Source organism: Gambusia affinis, linkage group LG17, assembly GCF_019740435.1.
Source record: "Gambusia affinis linkage group LG17, SWU_Gaff_1.0, whole genome shotgun sequence".
NCBI classification, from domain to species: Eukaryota; Metazoa; Chordata; class Actinopteri; order Cyprinodontiformes; family Poeciliidae; genus Gambusia; species Gambusia affinis.
In genome coordinates, this window is record NC_057884.1 from 8961880 (window position 1) to 8977801 (window position 15922).

At 41.5% G+C, this 15922-nt stretch overlaps 3 protein-coding genes across 3 annotated transcripts; 1 reads left to right on the forward strand and 2 right to left on the reverse strand.

The window, feature by feature from the left end:
* The first annotated feature begins 453 nt into the window (after nt 1–453).
* Nucleotides 454–5010, forward strand: atp5fa1 (ATP synthase F1 subunit alpha). Its single transcript, XM_044144004.1, has 11 exons — nt 454–600; nt 1869–1944; nt 2035–2204; nt 2382–2555; nt 2686–2852; nt 3458–3758; nt 3860–4084; nt 4153–4260; nt 4332–4476; nt 4558–4708; nt 4784–5010. The coding sequence occupies exons 1-11, from the start codon at nt 541–543 to the stop codon at nt 4860–4862; spliced, it is 1656 nt and encodes a 551-aa protein (XP_043999939.1). The 5' UTR covers nt 454–540; the 3' UTR covers nt 4863–5010.
* Nucleotides 5011–6253: 1243 nt separating this feature from the next.
* Nucleotides 6254–9225, reverse strand: hwa (huluwa). Its single transcript, XM_044144008.1, has 3 exons — nt 8374–9225; nt 6982–7180; nt 6254–6805 (listed from the first exon to the last, which is right to left on the reverse strand). Exons 1-3 carry the CDS (start codon nt 8962–8964, stop codon nt 6639–6641), a joined length of 957 nt encoding a protein of 318 aa, XP_043999943.1. The 5' UTR covers nt 8965–9225; the 3' UTR covers nt 6254–6638.
* A 1775-nt stretch (nt 9226–11000) lies between these two features.
* zgc:122979 (uncharacterized protein LOC641576 homolog) lies at nt 11001–14385 on the reverse strand. Its single transcript, XM_044144009.1, has 4 exons — nt 14101–14385; nt 13343–13601; nt 12657–13207; nt 11001–11934 (listed from the first exon to the last, which is right to left on the reverse strand). The coding sequence occupies exons 1-4, from the start codon at nt 14206–14208 to the stop codon at nt 11701–11703; spliced, it is 1152 nt and encodes a 383-aa protein (XP_043999944.1). The 5' UTR covers nt 14209–14385; the 3' UTR covers nt 11001–11700.
* Nucleotides 14386–15922: the final 1537 nt, after the last annotated feature.

Here is a 15922-nt window from a genome sequence, read left to right on the forward strand (position 1 = left end):
TGCCAGTCTGTCGCAGGGCAACACAGAGACAAACAAGACAAACAACCATTCACATACACACTTACACCTAGGGAGAATTTAGAGAGACCAATCAACCTGACAGTCATGTTTTTGGACTGTGGGAGGAAGCCGGAGAGAACCCACGCATGCACAGGGAGAACATGTGCAGAAAGACCCCGGGCCGGGAATCGAACCCAGAACAAGGCAACAGCTCTACCAACTGCGCCACTGTGCAGCCCACGTAAGAATGACATTATATTTATTCATGTAGTTTCCGTCATCACTGATACAAAAACAATCTTATTACAATAATATAAATATATATATTCAGAGTGGCGGAAACGGGCTTCTGTGCATATAAGATTAGGTAAATTACATTGGTATATCCAGTAAAAATGTAAGGAAAAAAAAAAGGACTATTAATACCGCCGTTTATTTTTAAGTACTTCCGGGTTGCTGCGACCTCAATTCACAGCGCCGCCCTATCCGCCACCCTTCTCTCTCGGCCCCGGGAGCAGGACGTATCTTCAGGTCTCAAACATGCTGTCAGTTCGCCTTGCAGCGGCTCTTGCCCGCAACCTACCACGAAGAGCTGGATTTGTAAGCACTTCTAACCTATTTATGTTTTGCTTTTCTTTTATCTTGACATGAAAAAAGGAATTTTTCCTATTGTAACCGCTGCTGTTCCTTCGTCTTTGCACTGGAGGACACAGAGCCCTTCACATTCCTAGTCCCCTCTGTTGACATTATGCAGCTGACTGACAATAAGGATATTGCAATATATTACTGAGAATGTATAAATAATAGGTTGGATACCTGAATGATTAAAATCGTGCAAACGATTCTGTTGTGACGAAGGCTTAATAATTTAACCCATCGGTTAAAAGTTAGGCTCATTTCTCTTTTAGTTAGCTGCCACAATAAGGAAGTCTTGTACAAATGATGAGATACAAGCAACAAAATACTTTGGATTGTCATCCTTTTTTATTAAACTAGATATTTCTACACAAGTTCTGCTGCCAAATTATTTACTTTGAGACATTTGAAACGCAAGCATTTTCTTACACAAGTGTTCTCAGGTGACTGTATTAATTTTGGGGTGAAAGCTGTTCCCTGCTTTTTGTATACTGCCTGTTAAGTTTTAGGCTCACGTGAAAGTGAGCCTGACTTTTTAATTATGTTAAGATAGTGCTGCTTTTAAAAAATTGTTTCACTTTTTCTGATATGACTAGATCACTTTATGATCTAGTCATATCAGCCAAGATTTGAGCTTGTCTTAAATACTTACTTCGTACAAATATAGTAAAAATACTCTTAACAAAGAAGCTCCTTGTCCTTTCAGCTTTAGCATGTAGTAAAGTGTTTTTGTTGCTTGTACAGTAGAGAAATTTTTAAAAATTTAATTATAACTTCTGACTTTTTTTTAATCGATCCTGTGATTTCACAAACTTTCCTTAAATGTTGCATGTAATGGTGTGATTGCACCTGCTCTCTTGTATATATGCTGTAGATGAGAAATGTTTACTTTCAGACGTCCGAGCTACGTTAGGTTCAACAGCAGAACTGCTTGTGTTGTTTATTTTTTTTCTCATCCAGACATTTTTCAGACAGCTGAATATGTACGGGGTTTTTATGCGACAGAAAATCAGCTGAATGGCAGTGTGCAGCAACATCTAAGGGAGAGTCATATACAGTCACTTCCTGCAGTTTCTCTGGCATCCCAATACAATTACTTAAAGTAGGGACAAAATTATTTAAAGTTTAAACAGTTTTAAAATGTAACCTTGTTACACCTTGAAACATTTAATTGGCCTATGCCCTCTGACTACATAAATCTAATTCATTTATCATTTCTTTCTGTGTTAAAGGTATCTAACAATGTTGCGGCAGCATGCGTCGGAGCCAAGAATCTGCACACCGCCCAGCATTGGCTCCAAAAAACAGGTCAGTGTGTCAGGTATCTCCTGCAGGTCTTTATGAATTTTTGGCTCTATCTGCAACCAGTTTTTTTAAATTTTTATTTACCCTGTAAAGGCACAGCTGAAGTGTCATCCATTTTGGAGGAGAAGATCATGGGAGCTGACACCAGCGCTGCTTTAGAGGAGACTGGCCGTGTCCTGTCCATTGGTGACGGTATTGCCAGAGTGTACGGCCTCAGGAACGTGCAGGCAGAGGAGATGGTGGAGTTCTCCTCTGGTCTCAAGGTGATGATGTAAACCTTAGATTCAGTTCCCGACCTAGAGAAACTGTTTTGATTTTGCTTGATAAACAAAGTTGGTCTCTTATTCGAAGTGCTGAATCTTTGCACTTATTTAACATCTATTATTTTGTTGTATGTGCATTTGATGGCTGCTTCTGAAAACAAGCATTCTCTTTTCCAGGGCATGTCCCTGAACTTGGAGCCTGACAATGTTGGTGTTGTGGTGTTTGGTAATGACAAGCTGATCAAAGAGGGCGACATCGTCAAAAGAACTGGTGCTATCGTCGATGTGCCTGTTGGTGAAGAACTCCTAGGCAGAGTTGTTGATGCTCTGGGAAATGCTATTGATGGAAAGGTACTCATTTTAATTTATTGCTCCCTTGGGTTGTTGTGTTGTCTTTTGGGGGTTGTTCTAATTTTAATTCCACAAGTTCTTATTTGCTAGAAGAAACAGAATGACTGTTTTTCTATGTCCTCCCCAAAAGGGCCCTCTTGGCTCCAAGGTGCGCCGCCGTGTGGGTCTGAAAGCCCCTGGTATCATTCCCCGTATCTCTGTGAGGGAGCCCATGCAGACTGGCATCAAAGCCGTGGACAGCTTGGTCCCCATTGGCCGTGGACAACGTGAGCTCATCATTGGAGACAGGCAGACAGGGTAACGGGATGCGGCTCAAAGAGAATATTTTAGCACACAGCATGCTGAGATGTTATTCGCAGTGGTTTTAGATGCCCTTGCAGCAATTAAAGTTGGATTTTGGGTTCTACATAACTTCTGTAAGTTTAATTATTATTGAATAGTAATTTCTTCTGCAGTGATGAACTAATTTAAGGGACACAGGAGCTGTTTGTCTTCCACTTGGTCACTGTGGGAACACTAAGCATCACCCAAAACATCTAGAATGAAATATAGTCGTGTATTTCATTCTAGCAGCTATCAAGTAAAACATGTCCCTGTTTTTCCTAAACAGGGACAGGCAAGTTGGTTGAAATTAATGGGAAAGATGGATAGAGCTAAATACAGGACAACAATATAAAATAAAACCTGTTTGATACTGAAAAAATCTTCAGACTAGTGTGGAGGTTCACTTCCCAGCAGGACAATGACACCAAACATACAGCCAGAGATGCTATTCCAATTGTGAATAAACTATTGACGTTTGTGCTTGTATTGTGATTAAAAAAGAATATCAAGGGATAAAGATATTCATCATATGTGTATCATTGTGGATGTCAGCTAAGGTTTCCGCGTTTGTTTTGCAGCAAAACTGCCATCGCCATTGACACCATCATCAACCAGAAACGTTTCAATGACGGAACTGATGAGAAGAAAAAGCTGTATTGCATCTACGTTGCTATTGGCCAGAAGAGATCCACTGTGGCTCAGCTGGTGAAGAGGCTGACAGACACCGATGCTATGAAGTACACCATAGTGGTATCGGCCACTGCCTCCGATGCTGCGCCTCTGCAGTACCTGGCTCCCTACTCTGGCTGCTCCATGGGGGAGTATTTCAGAGACAACGGAAAGCATGCGCTCATCATCTATGACGATCTCTCAAAGCAGGTGAAACTTCTACTCCTGCCTCAGGGGGTGGGGGGTTTAGAAAAGATGGCACTCAGGTCCTGGATTGGACTTGGATTAAACCTTGTTGATCGTCTCTGCAGGCTGTCGCCTATCGTCAGATGTCCCTGTTGCTCCGCCGTCCCCCAGGTCGCGAGGCCTACCCTGGAGACGTCTTCTACTTGCATTCCCGTCTGCTGGAGAGAGCTGCCAAGATGAACGATAACTTTGGTGGTGGCTCCCTCACCGCTCTTCCTGTTATTGAGACACAGGCTGGAGATGTGTCTGCCTACATTCCAACAAACGTCATCTCCATCACAGATGGACAGGCAAGCGGCTGATTTGTCATGCTATACTCTGTCTCTAGCTTTTCCTTAAATGCAGTTTCCTCACACAGATTTTCCTGGAGACCGAGCTGTTCTACAAAGGTATTCGTCCGGCCATAAACGTCGGTCTGTCAGTGTCGCGCGTTGGATCAGCTGCCCAGACCAGGGCCATGAAGCAGGTTAGTCTTCGCCGAGGTATCCTCTCTTGTCAAATGCTTCACTTTAAACAACCTGTGCTGCCTGTCATTAGGTGGCCGGCACCATGAAGCTAGAGCTGGCCCAGTATCGAGAGGTGGCCGCTTTCGCTCAGTTCGGTTCTGATCTGGACGCCGCGACGCAGCAGCTGCTGAACCGTGGCGTTCGTCTGACTGAACTCCTTAAACAGGGACAGTACTGTGAGTGTCAGCTGCTTGTTCCAGGTTTTCAGGTGGATGAGATTCATTTTCAACTCTAATTGCCTGTTTTTTATCTTTCAGCTCCAATGGCCATTGAAGAACAGGTAGCAGTCATTTATGCTGGAGTGAGAGGACACCTTGACAAGATGGAACCAAGCAAGATCACTAAGTTTGAAAAAGCTTTCCTTCAGCACATCTTGAGTCAGCAGCAAGACTTACTAGCAACTATCAAGTAAGAAAAAAATATTGCATCTATTTTTTTCCAAATTGTAAGAATGCGTTGTAATAGTTTTGCTCTTCTTTGCAGGGCTGATGGGAAAATATCTGAAGCTTCTGATGCTAAACTCAAGCAGATCGTTTTGAATTTCCTCTCTAGCTTCGAGTGAAATGACCAAAAAATCTCTGAATGAATTTGGTCTTGTTTTTGTTTCCAAAGCAGAGCACGAGTTAGGCTTTCAATGAATTTAAGAAAAATTCAAGGGACTTTATGTACAGATATCTCCTGAAGCTAAATAAAGTGTTCCAACTAAGTAACATTGCTGTCTTTTTCTCAATAGTTTTTTTTTATTATTTTGCTGTACACGGTCATATATGTGCCACTGTAGGCAAGGAAATCAGAATTTTATCAACAATGAGCTTTAGTCTTTTAAGAGGAACAAAATCTAGTTTAAATATTTTTTTGTTCATATGAAAAAGGTTCAATGTGAAAGGTGTGAATGTAACTGTAGGTCCCTCTGCTGGCCAACAGCAGCAACAACCAAATTGTATTAATTTCCTTGTAAATTAAGGAACTTCCTTGTTGCAGGAAGGAAACTCCTGTAAAATTTTATATCTGTTCCTTTGATTTATGTCTGTGAAACATTTCCACTTTTTGAAATGCCACATTTTTCATTGGAATTTTATGTAATGGATCAACAGAATTTTTAGATTTGAAAAGTGTGGCATTTATACTCAACTCCCTTTTACTTTGAAACCCCGGTATAAAATTCAAAGCAACAAAATGCTTTCAGATGCTATCTAATTAATAAATCCTAAATTAAATCCCAGGCTTTGTGCATCTCAATTAGTCCTCTAAAAATGGAGGGCGCAGAACCACAAGCCATATCGGGTAGATGGAAGCACATGGAAGATAGTAATCTCCTCAGCAGAGACTAAAATATTGTTTTGTGTTGTGTGGTGGAAAACACTGCACATCTCTGAAAACACAACTTGCACTCCTAAATATAGTAATTGCAGCATCATTCTGAGGAGATCTGGCAAGGAAGCAGATCAGAGTTGGTAAAGATGATGGAGCTAAATACAATTCAATCTTGAAATACACTGCTGGAAGCCCTAGAGACACACTTGAGACTGGGGAGGTTTTCCACTTCGCTGCAAAGTAAGGAACCTAAGGGATAGACTACAATCTAATATTTTAGATCAATGCAGAGCACATCTAAAGCTGAATGGGAGTCTGTGACAAGATTTTAAATGGCCAGTTTGCTGGCCAATCAAGCAAACACCTCATTGAACCACTCTTTGGTGCATTTGGCAAAGTTGTCCTGCTGGGAAAAATAAATAAATAAATCAGCATGTCCAGAAAACCTGTCAGTAAAAATAAGAATAAAATGCTTTAAAGTTTCCTGGTGGACGTTTACATTTACTGTGGGCTTAAGAAAACCCAATGGATCAACACCAGTAGATGACACGGCTCCCTAAGTCATTACAGACTGAGGAAACCTTATGCTGGAGTTCAAGCAACATGGATTCTGATTTTAAATCAAATGCAAGACTATTATTTCAATTTATTAAAATATAACTCTTTATTAAATTCTTAAGCCTTCATTAATTGGGTGAAAAACAACCACTTACACAGTGAAACAAACCTGATGAAGGTGAGGAAATAGTGAAACCTAAAGTCAAATCAACCATAAATAGTGAAAACAAAAATAGTGACAACCTCTGTGAATGTTGAGTGAAGGACGCAGATTAAACATTTAACAGTAACTTAAGTGACAGTTCAATGTAACATTATGAACAGTGGGAAAGTGCATTCTACAACAAAATATACTTAACAGTGCATAAATTAAGTGATTACTTTTAAGACAAAAACACATTAAAACACGCACACCGGTATGCTATTTGGAACAAACATTTAAAATCTACATTAAGAAAATTGTTAACTATACCCAGTACTGTTTTGTGTGGATCACAGGCCAGTGGTGATTATGTTTGGGTATATTATTCTGTCTGACATAACAGGGGTCGTAATAATCCCACTCCAGAGCTGAAGGCAGCAGTCCGTTGGACAGGCCGTCGCTATCTGCAGACAAAATGCGAAGGGAGACACCTGGAAGACACGATGTCCACAGCTCTGTTATAAACTACGCAAATAACTGCTAGCAACAAAATGTCATTTTGCCTCATCCACATTATCCAAGTTATAGAAGTCGGAAAATTCCTGTCACGTGAACTTTGATCTGACAATTACATTTAATACAGTCTGGGTGGAGGAGACTTTTGTACCTGCACTTGCTCCGAAGTCACTGTCCAGTCCAGGACCCACAGCTGATGCGTTCAGACTGGATGTCTCTGAGGTTGGGCTCGTGTGCTCACACTCCATGAACAGCTTGTCATACGGATGCACAGGAGCGGCTGCATTCACTTCCGTTAGCTTCCCGTAAGTACTGCTCCGACGAATGTGATCCACATGCTCCTCTTCCTCCTGGGAATCAAGGAAAAATAAATGGATAAGTTGACAGATTATGTAAGAGCGGAAAATAAGGGTTATAGAGTTATAGACCTAACCCCCAGCAGTAGACTGCACAAATCCACTTCTTGTTGACTTATCCTCCGTTGGTAGAGATCCAGTATCTTGTGCTGACCCCCACTAATGCTTAAAGAAACTTGAGTCCATTGTAACATCAAGACTGACAGTATCAATTGACATACATATACTCATCACAAACTGACTTATCAGTGTATCTGAATATATAGATACACTGTTTACTGAAGAAGTTACAAATAAACTATATGCTGTTGCAATAATCAAAATATTTCTGGAATGGATATTTGACCATTTCTCTAGTTAGGGGTTAAATATAGACTGGTTTATTTTACATGCACAGATTAAGCTCTTTAAGCACAATTCACAATTTTTCAATAGGGTTGAGAAATAGAAGTCTAATGTTTAATTTTACCAGATTTTTCCCTGTTTCTGACATAAATAGTCACCTTCAGATTGGGTTTGAAAAAATTGCTCAGCATGTTCAAGAACCACAAACACTCAAGCTTGTCATTAACAGAAACATCCAGCAACACTAAACCTCCGGTTGACAGGGAAACCAATTTGACATTTGCTTCACAAAGGATGAACGTAAGACTAAACGGAAGAATAAACGTAAGACCTCCAAAATAGGTAGAAGTCAATGTGAGGCCCTAGGGCTCAACAACATTGAATAAACCATGAAGTATGGTAGTGGTAGCATCATGCTGAAGCTCTGTTTTCCTGCTAACAGTATTGGTCCAGCTGGGTGGAATAATGAAGATGGAGGACGTCCTCCCAATTTTTGATGGAAATGATTCCACACACAGTGAAACTATTAGGTGAGAGTAACACAGATGATGGACAAATAAGATTGGGATCTCATTAAAGTTTATGTGTGAGGAGTGAATACCGTTTGTAAAAAAGGACCATCTTCTAAAGGGAAACAAACCAACAAACAATGTCAAATGATGCTCTAAAATCTAAGTGAATTATGAATTAATTAGGGTTGAAATAAGTTGTATAAAAGTCATATCTGTCTGTAACAATACTTGAAGCACTGTAAACACCTTGATGAGAAACATACACTTACTGAACGGATCTAAACTAACATTTACGCAACTGCCATCCTCTCATACACAGAACTCGCTCACCATTGGAGAGTTTGGTGGAACCAGGTGTACTCCGGAGTTAGCCTCTGAATCGCTGGACTGCAGTAAAACCGGAGCACTCAGACACCAGCCTGGCTTACTGTTACTGTAAGTCCGTGAGCTGGAAGGCATGTGGAGCCTCGGAGTGAAGCCCTGCGCGGAGGACGCGGCCCGGATGGTGCTCGGCGCCCTCAGAGACCCGGAGCCAGTTGCACCGTCGGGCCTCAGCAGCCGGATCCTGTTAGTCAAACCGACTCCGTCTCTGGACGACGCCCTTGAAGAAGTGACGGGGTGGGACAGGACGGGCTCCGACAGGGACATGTAGGCTGTCCTCTCGTCCCGCAGAGGGGAAAAGGCCGCGTCGGATACTCTGAGTCTCGGCAGGGTGGATCGCAGGAGAATCTCCTCGGTGTCCTCCCGCCTCGGTCTGCTGGTCTTCTTTGACAGGACCAGGACCTTGTAGCCCAGGAAGAGACAGTTGAGCAGAAGGAGAATGACCACAAAGGGGATGAGCAGGAGGACAACTAAGGTCAGGTTTGTCACAGGGTAGCCTTCAGTCAGATTGTGTGGGGTGGTCTGACGTGTTTGCGACATTTCATTCCCAAGCGCATTGCGGGTGAATTTCTTTGAACGCAAATCTCCCTAAGCCCTTACGCCTAATCTCTGTTCACACAGGTGCTTTAGTATTCCAATCAGTGGGAATTACTTTAAATTTTATCTTGGAAAATGACGCAAGTTCTACTTTTCATCACATTCTTCTCCATCACCGTGGATAAAAATGTCACTGATGTAAATATCGCAAAAGTGAAGACGCGGCCATTGATTAAGCCGGTAACAAACAGCAGTTCAACAGGTGTGCTTCTTTTCCCCGCCCACCCCGCCTTTTTTTTTTTTTTTTTGCAAGATTCTTGCTGTTGTATGAACCACCCGCCGCCAGATGGCAGTGGTCAGCAGCAATGCAGATAGGTCCAATATAAATGGATAGCAGCAATTCCGCCAAACGGATTTGAGGTATCAAACATAAGAAAAAAGGCGTTAAGGTTATGTATGTTGTTATCTATTGTCTCAGAGTGTCACAATGAATAACAGCATCTCCTAGTAATCAAAGCTGCCAGAATAATCTAAAAAAAAAAAATGTCCTTCGTCTTCAGTGCTTTAATTAAATTAGTTAGTATTTAGTATTTGTAGCTAAAGATGACATGTTTCGTAGAGTTATACAGAAGACAACATCAGGGAAACTATAGAAGGACATCAAATGTGGAAATTTGCCAAAGTTACAAAACCCAGACAAGACTTTATACAATAGAGGACAGAACAAAGTCCACAATGACTTGAAAAGTAATCATGCCTCATGGACTTTTTACATGTTCATGAATTGGAACTAAAAACATTGATGCCTTTTAATTGGAATTTATGCAATAAACAGACACATAAATGTTTTTTTATACAATAAACAGATTAAGAAATAGATAGTTGTGGGATAGAAGAAAAATGCTACCTTGTTTTCAAAGGGTTTTACAAGTATAAATCTAAAAAAAAGTGGTTTTTAATTTAGAAATTGTTTATGACTCAAGTGAAAGATTGTGATGGCTGAATAAATAATTAAATAGCAAAATGATCCCATGACATCAATCAAGCTAGACTTTGAGGTTAACTATGCATGCCCTGTGTTTTAGCTGTGTACTTGCTGCAATATACTGCATCTAATTTAAAATAAGTGAATGAACCCCTCAGCAGAGGCCAGGAATCATTTTGATTCGGATAAGTGAAGTCAAATCAATGCTTTTGCTTGAGTATTGACTGTGGGGACAGCAGGTATTAACCATTAAGCTATAGCTCTGGCTGTATTTTCAGTGTTAGTGTCCTTCTGGAAGGTGAACCTTCAACCCAGTCTCAAGTTTTTTTTGCAGCTTCCGACATGTTTTTTTTCCCCCCGCTAATGGCTTTCAAATGTTTAGCTTCATCCATCTCCCTTTTTAACCCCAGTAGGATTTCCTGTCGCTGCATAAAATAGCATCCCCACAGTATATATAGCTCCACCAACACACTTTATTGTGGGGACGGTGTGTTCTTATTTGTCTGACAGATTACAGTTTGTTCATCTACATTGCATCCAGTAAGTATGCGGCAATTCACTTTTTTCACATTTTGTTATGTTTCAGCTTTATTCCAAATTGTATTGAATTATCCTCTTTCCTCAAAATTCTACACACAAATAACCCGTCATAAGACGGAAAAACAATGTGAGCACTTTGCTAATTAAAAACAGAAAACGAAGAAATCACATTTATTGCATTCGTAGATCATTTCTGTTAAAATATCTATAATAAACTTGAAAGTTTATTTATGAAATATTTGTTCAAATACATTGGAGCTCTAGAAAAAGAGCACTCTACATTTTAATTTGAGTAACTTCTAGATAGTATTTCCGCTTTTTATGTTAATGCAATAAAACTGATTCTGTATATTTGTATTGTAAATCTATAATCATTGATAACATTGACCACCAAATGTGTTTTGGTGAACAGAGAAGGAGATGCCCTTTTTCATTTGTTTATAGACCTAATGACTTAATTAGGTCTATAAATTGAGATTCTTGTACATATGCATCAATAGAAAACTGCAGTCAAGTTTGTGTGGTTTTTTTTAAATTATTTTATTTTCATTTTCATGCCGTAGAACAAAGTAGGAACACATCAGCAGTTCTTTTTGTAGATCCTATACAAACATTTCTAGTCATTCAATAGAACATTTGACAAGTGAATCTCTTTTAGAGACAACATTTTTTCATTTTGCACACAAAGTAGACCTTTGCACACAAGTAGTTTTTGCTATTGTAAAAAAACAATGCAAAAGATCAGTCATATGAGCACCATATAACCATAAGAATGATAATAATAATAAGAAGAAAAGAAGTAAGGTGGTGTTATTTTTTTTTCTTCGCTTGTTTCTACCACTCAGGTTTAAGTAAGTCTGTACAGACTTAAATAGCACACTGATACCCTGCCATAAACTTGCAAGTATAACAGTACATGTACACCTCTTCGTCTAGGAGAAGGCTGTTGAGTGAATGCTTGCCTCAGACAGCTAAGAAACCTTTCATTCGTCCAACAGCTACCACTCACATGGCACCAAACACTGTTGTGCATTGTACTAGTTCAGAAAGTCTCCTCTCTAAAGTCCAGTTTGACTTCCATCTCAGCTCCGCTTGCCTTTTCCAAGCACAATAGGAGGTTGTGTTTGGTTGTGACATTAGCACCGTAAGCAGGGATGTATTTCAGAATTGAGAAAGACACATGGTGATGCTGTGTCAAGTAGAAGTGAAGCAGGCTAGCACTGTCCCAGGCTGTGCTTGATGATCTCGCGGGACTGTGGAGGGATCCTGTCGGGGAAGAGCACCTGGAACTCGACCACCAAGTCGCCCCGCTGCGACGGGCTGTTGGGCAGTGGGAGACCCTCGCCCCTCAGCCTCCGGACTTCGCCTGGCTTGATGATGTCACTGCATGGTAAAGGCATCATGCGGTTGTCCAGTGTTGGGACATTGACTGTGCATCCACAGAGAGCCTGGAGACAAATCAAGAGGGAGGTAAAGTTAGTCCTGGAGGCCTGTTGTCAATATTAGCTTCAAAATCAATGAAGGAAAGTGGAGCATGAACAGTTGTGTAACTGCTTATGTATGCGTTCTTGTGAAAAGATTTTCTGAGTTATGCAACAGTGGTACAGATGTTATAACCGGCGTTCTATTTTGCTCCTGTGTGTGGGAGTCAAGTGTTTCTGTGACTGATAGGGAGCCAAACGAGGACGGAGGAGCTATTTGAAATGTCAGTCTCTGTGACTGCTGCTCTGCTAATCTGTGTGTGGGCTGGAGGAACTGAGAGGCTGAGACAGCGAGCCAGTAGAACTGTCTCTTTCTGTCTTTCTCTGCCTGGCCTGTTGAGGCTGCATTGAGTCTAGTGGCTAAGAGGGAGGCTGAAGTGCGATTCGTGGTTGCAGTCAGCAGGCAAGGCTAAATTTAGCTTCTTTTTTTTCTCTCTCTCTCTCTTCCTCTGCAGGGGCTGCTGAGGTAATGGAGGTGTTGGCAGACTGCTGCCATTTGGTTTGTGGGGGTCTGTCAGGCGACTGTAAGTGGTAGGCTAAAATGCCCATAGTGGAACAAAGCTGTCTATTAAAAGACTGAATTAAGAATATGTATAGTTTGTCTGGTGAATTTCTAGAACAAAGAGTGAGTTGGTGAGTGTTTTAGAATGTGGCTCATGTGGACACTAACTAACTAACAAGAAACTCACCTCTTTAAGGGTGATCTGGGCTGTGTAGATGATGTTGGACCCGTCTCTCTTGTACTCTGGGTGGTCTTGATCCCTGAGAATGAAGGTGATGTCTGCAGGAGGGCTGTTGGGGGTCTCATCCCCCTCCCTGGGGAAGGTGATCCTGGTCCCGGCCTTCCAGCCTTTCTTCACCACAACGTTCAGCACCTTCTCCTCGGTTCGCAGGCTTCGGCCGTCAGGGTTGAGGCGGCTGCGTGTGATCTTCATTTGCTTTGTGCAGCCATGCATCACCTCGTCCAAGGTCACCGGGAGGTCGTGCACCACTGCCTCGCCAGACAGGCGCCGTGCGCCCTTCCGCGGGCCAGCTTCGTAACCGGCGAAGCCACCCAGGTGAGTGAAGGTGGATCGCCGGAAGGGGTTGAAGAGGTCCTCGTCGGCATCGGGGTCGCTGCCGAAGAAGATGTCGAAGTGGTCAGAGTTGTGGAAGAAGGAGGAGAAGGTGGCGTGGGGGTCGTTTTGGAAATTTTGGCGGAAAATGTTGCCCTGGCCTGCTGAAATTCCATTTTTAAGACCTAAAGAAAGAGAATAGACAAATTGTTAAAAAAACATATTTCTTGACAGATTTGAGTTGTCGCTATGCAAATGTTGTGCACAGGAGCCTTGATTGAAGCAATTCAAAGTATATTCATGAAGTCACATCTGCTCACCTTCTTCTCCAAACTGGTCGTAAATGATTCTCTTCTGGGGGTCGGTCAGAATCTCATAAGCTTCTGCAATCTCTTTGAACTTCTCCTCCGCATCGGGGTCACTGTTCTTGTCTGGGTGGAACTTGAGGGCCATCTTCCTGTAGGCCTTCTTGATCTCATCTTCATTGGACTCAGGCAAGACGCCCAGGACCTTGTAGAAGTCCTTGCCTGTGGGCTTGATGGAGAGGCAGGGTGTGTCCTGCTCAGACTTGGTGCTCTCCTGAAGGAACACAACAATTTCGATTTTTAGATCACTTTGTCATACTTTAAACATGCTGACGCATATGTTGTGACATTTAATTTAACACCAGTTGTTGATTATATATCTATCCACAAAGTGCAATTCCTAACAGAATCGCTGATGAAAACTGCAGTGTATGAGCTACAAAGAAAGCTTTAATTCTCCAAGGGGAAACACCCTTATCTGTGCTGCTGAGCAGATGCATAAATTTTATAGGCTGATCTCAACCCAACGTGAGAGAGAGGGGGGGTAAACCATGTGAAGGGATCGAGAAAAGACTTTCCCCCTCAACAACTGAGAATCTTCGCAGCCATTGGCTGATAGGGAATCCGCGTTTCTAGCATGTGAATGAATGGAATTACAGAATCTCCTACAGATGCCGGCGGAGTACAAACGCGGGCAAGAAATGCCATGTAACTTTAAAATACATAGAAAAAAACTTAGCTAAAAACAAAACAAAACAAAAAACTGTACTTACAGCTGACGATGATGATCCGGAGCTGTCACCCCTGTGCATGACTCGCACTTTGCACTTGACATTTCCATTCTTTTGCTTCACTCCGAACTGGGTCCAGATGAGAACCATGATTTGAAGGTGTTTTTTTTTGTCCGTTTGTTTTAAGAGCTGCTTCGTGTCGCTGTCCACTGGATGTGTGGTGCTGAAATCGCTCCGCTTTTGCTCTGGGCTCTCTAAGCTCCGTCTTGTCTGAGATCTCTACTCGGCTCTCTTAAATACCGCCGCCGCAGCTCGGTTTTTCACCGTCCCCCTTCGCCGCCCACACATCCCGGTCGAGCTTTCCCGGGACCGCCCATTTCCTCACGGGATGCCGGTGTGCTCAGCGCAGCCTGTGAAAGGCCATTGGTGCTCGAGCGATGATCACGCGGATGTTGCAGCCTCCTTTTCCATCTCGAGACTTGTTTCCGGAGTTCTAGAAGACAGACCGGAGCAGACTGTCACGACTGGGTACACGGAGTCCTCTTTCCTTGAATAGAACAGACTGGAGAGAGGAGAAAAAAAAGAGGAAAAACTATGTCTGCACAGACAACTCTGGACGATGGAATCCCTCCGCTGAGATTCTTATTAATATTTACAAATATATTTTTTAAGCAAGCAAGTTCATCGCAGTACTAAATTTCCTTTTGTTAGATGTTTTGCTTTGCAAAAATAATGCACATTTGCACCTTTGTCACGTTTAGTCACATCATCACAACCACAGTCAAGTACAGAATAGTCATAAAGTATGCAGGTATGATTTTCAATATTTTTTAGAACGTGAGAACGAGTAACATGCATTTATATGCAGGGCTATTTGCTTAGATATCCCTTTAAAGACCAAATGGAACCAGCTGCAGAGAGAAGTAATTAAATTAGTAAATAGAGTTTAATACTGTATAATTTCAGTATTTCAGCTGAAGATATTCATAAACAAACAGCAACATGAAGACAGAGAAATGCAGGAGACATGTCAGGGATAAGCATGAAGCGGGTTAGGTTGTTAAAACTTTAAACAATCCATCATGGATGACCCGTATACAAGCCAGCCAAGACATAGTCGGCACCTAAGACGAGGAAAGCGTTAATCAGAGAAACCACTAAGAGGATCATGATAACTGTGGAATAGCTGGAGAGATCAACTGGATCAATCTGGTGGGAGGATCTGTCCATGTAAAACCTGCCTCATGAGGAAAAATATCAAAAAGCAAGTCACTATTGAAAACCACTGTAAACATCTCCTTTGTAGTTCATCACATGCCTCTTTGGTGTGACAAGTTACATATGGCATATAGCAGGACTAGTTAATGTTCGCAGATTCTTTCTGTCCAAATTTAAGTAACTTTCCAAAGAATCACTAGCAAAATCTCTGTTCTCTGGATATCTGAAGTTGCAGAACAAACACTTTTGAAGGCATTGCATAAGTAATCAAACTACAAACTCAAAACATACACGATCAATCCAATATGACATCAGAGCATTACTTCTAGATTTTTTTTTTATATTCTTGGAAAATCTTTTATTTTTATTTTTATCTAGACAGTATTTTTAGTACTTTGCCCACTATTCATGACAAGCAGAAAAACACAAGAAAAAAAGTGTAAGAGATAAAGCAATAATTTCTTTTTTCTTCTTGTCTGAATGATAATAAAAATGACACAAGAATATTGGTCAAAGGCTCCTGGCTTAAAATTGATAAATAAAATAGACTTAGTAAAGTAAAAAAATTAAATAAAATAAATATAGCCATTTGCTAGACAAACTACTGAAGCATAACATCAGAACATAGCATTCATTTTAAGTCAGG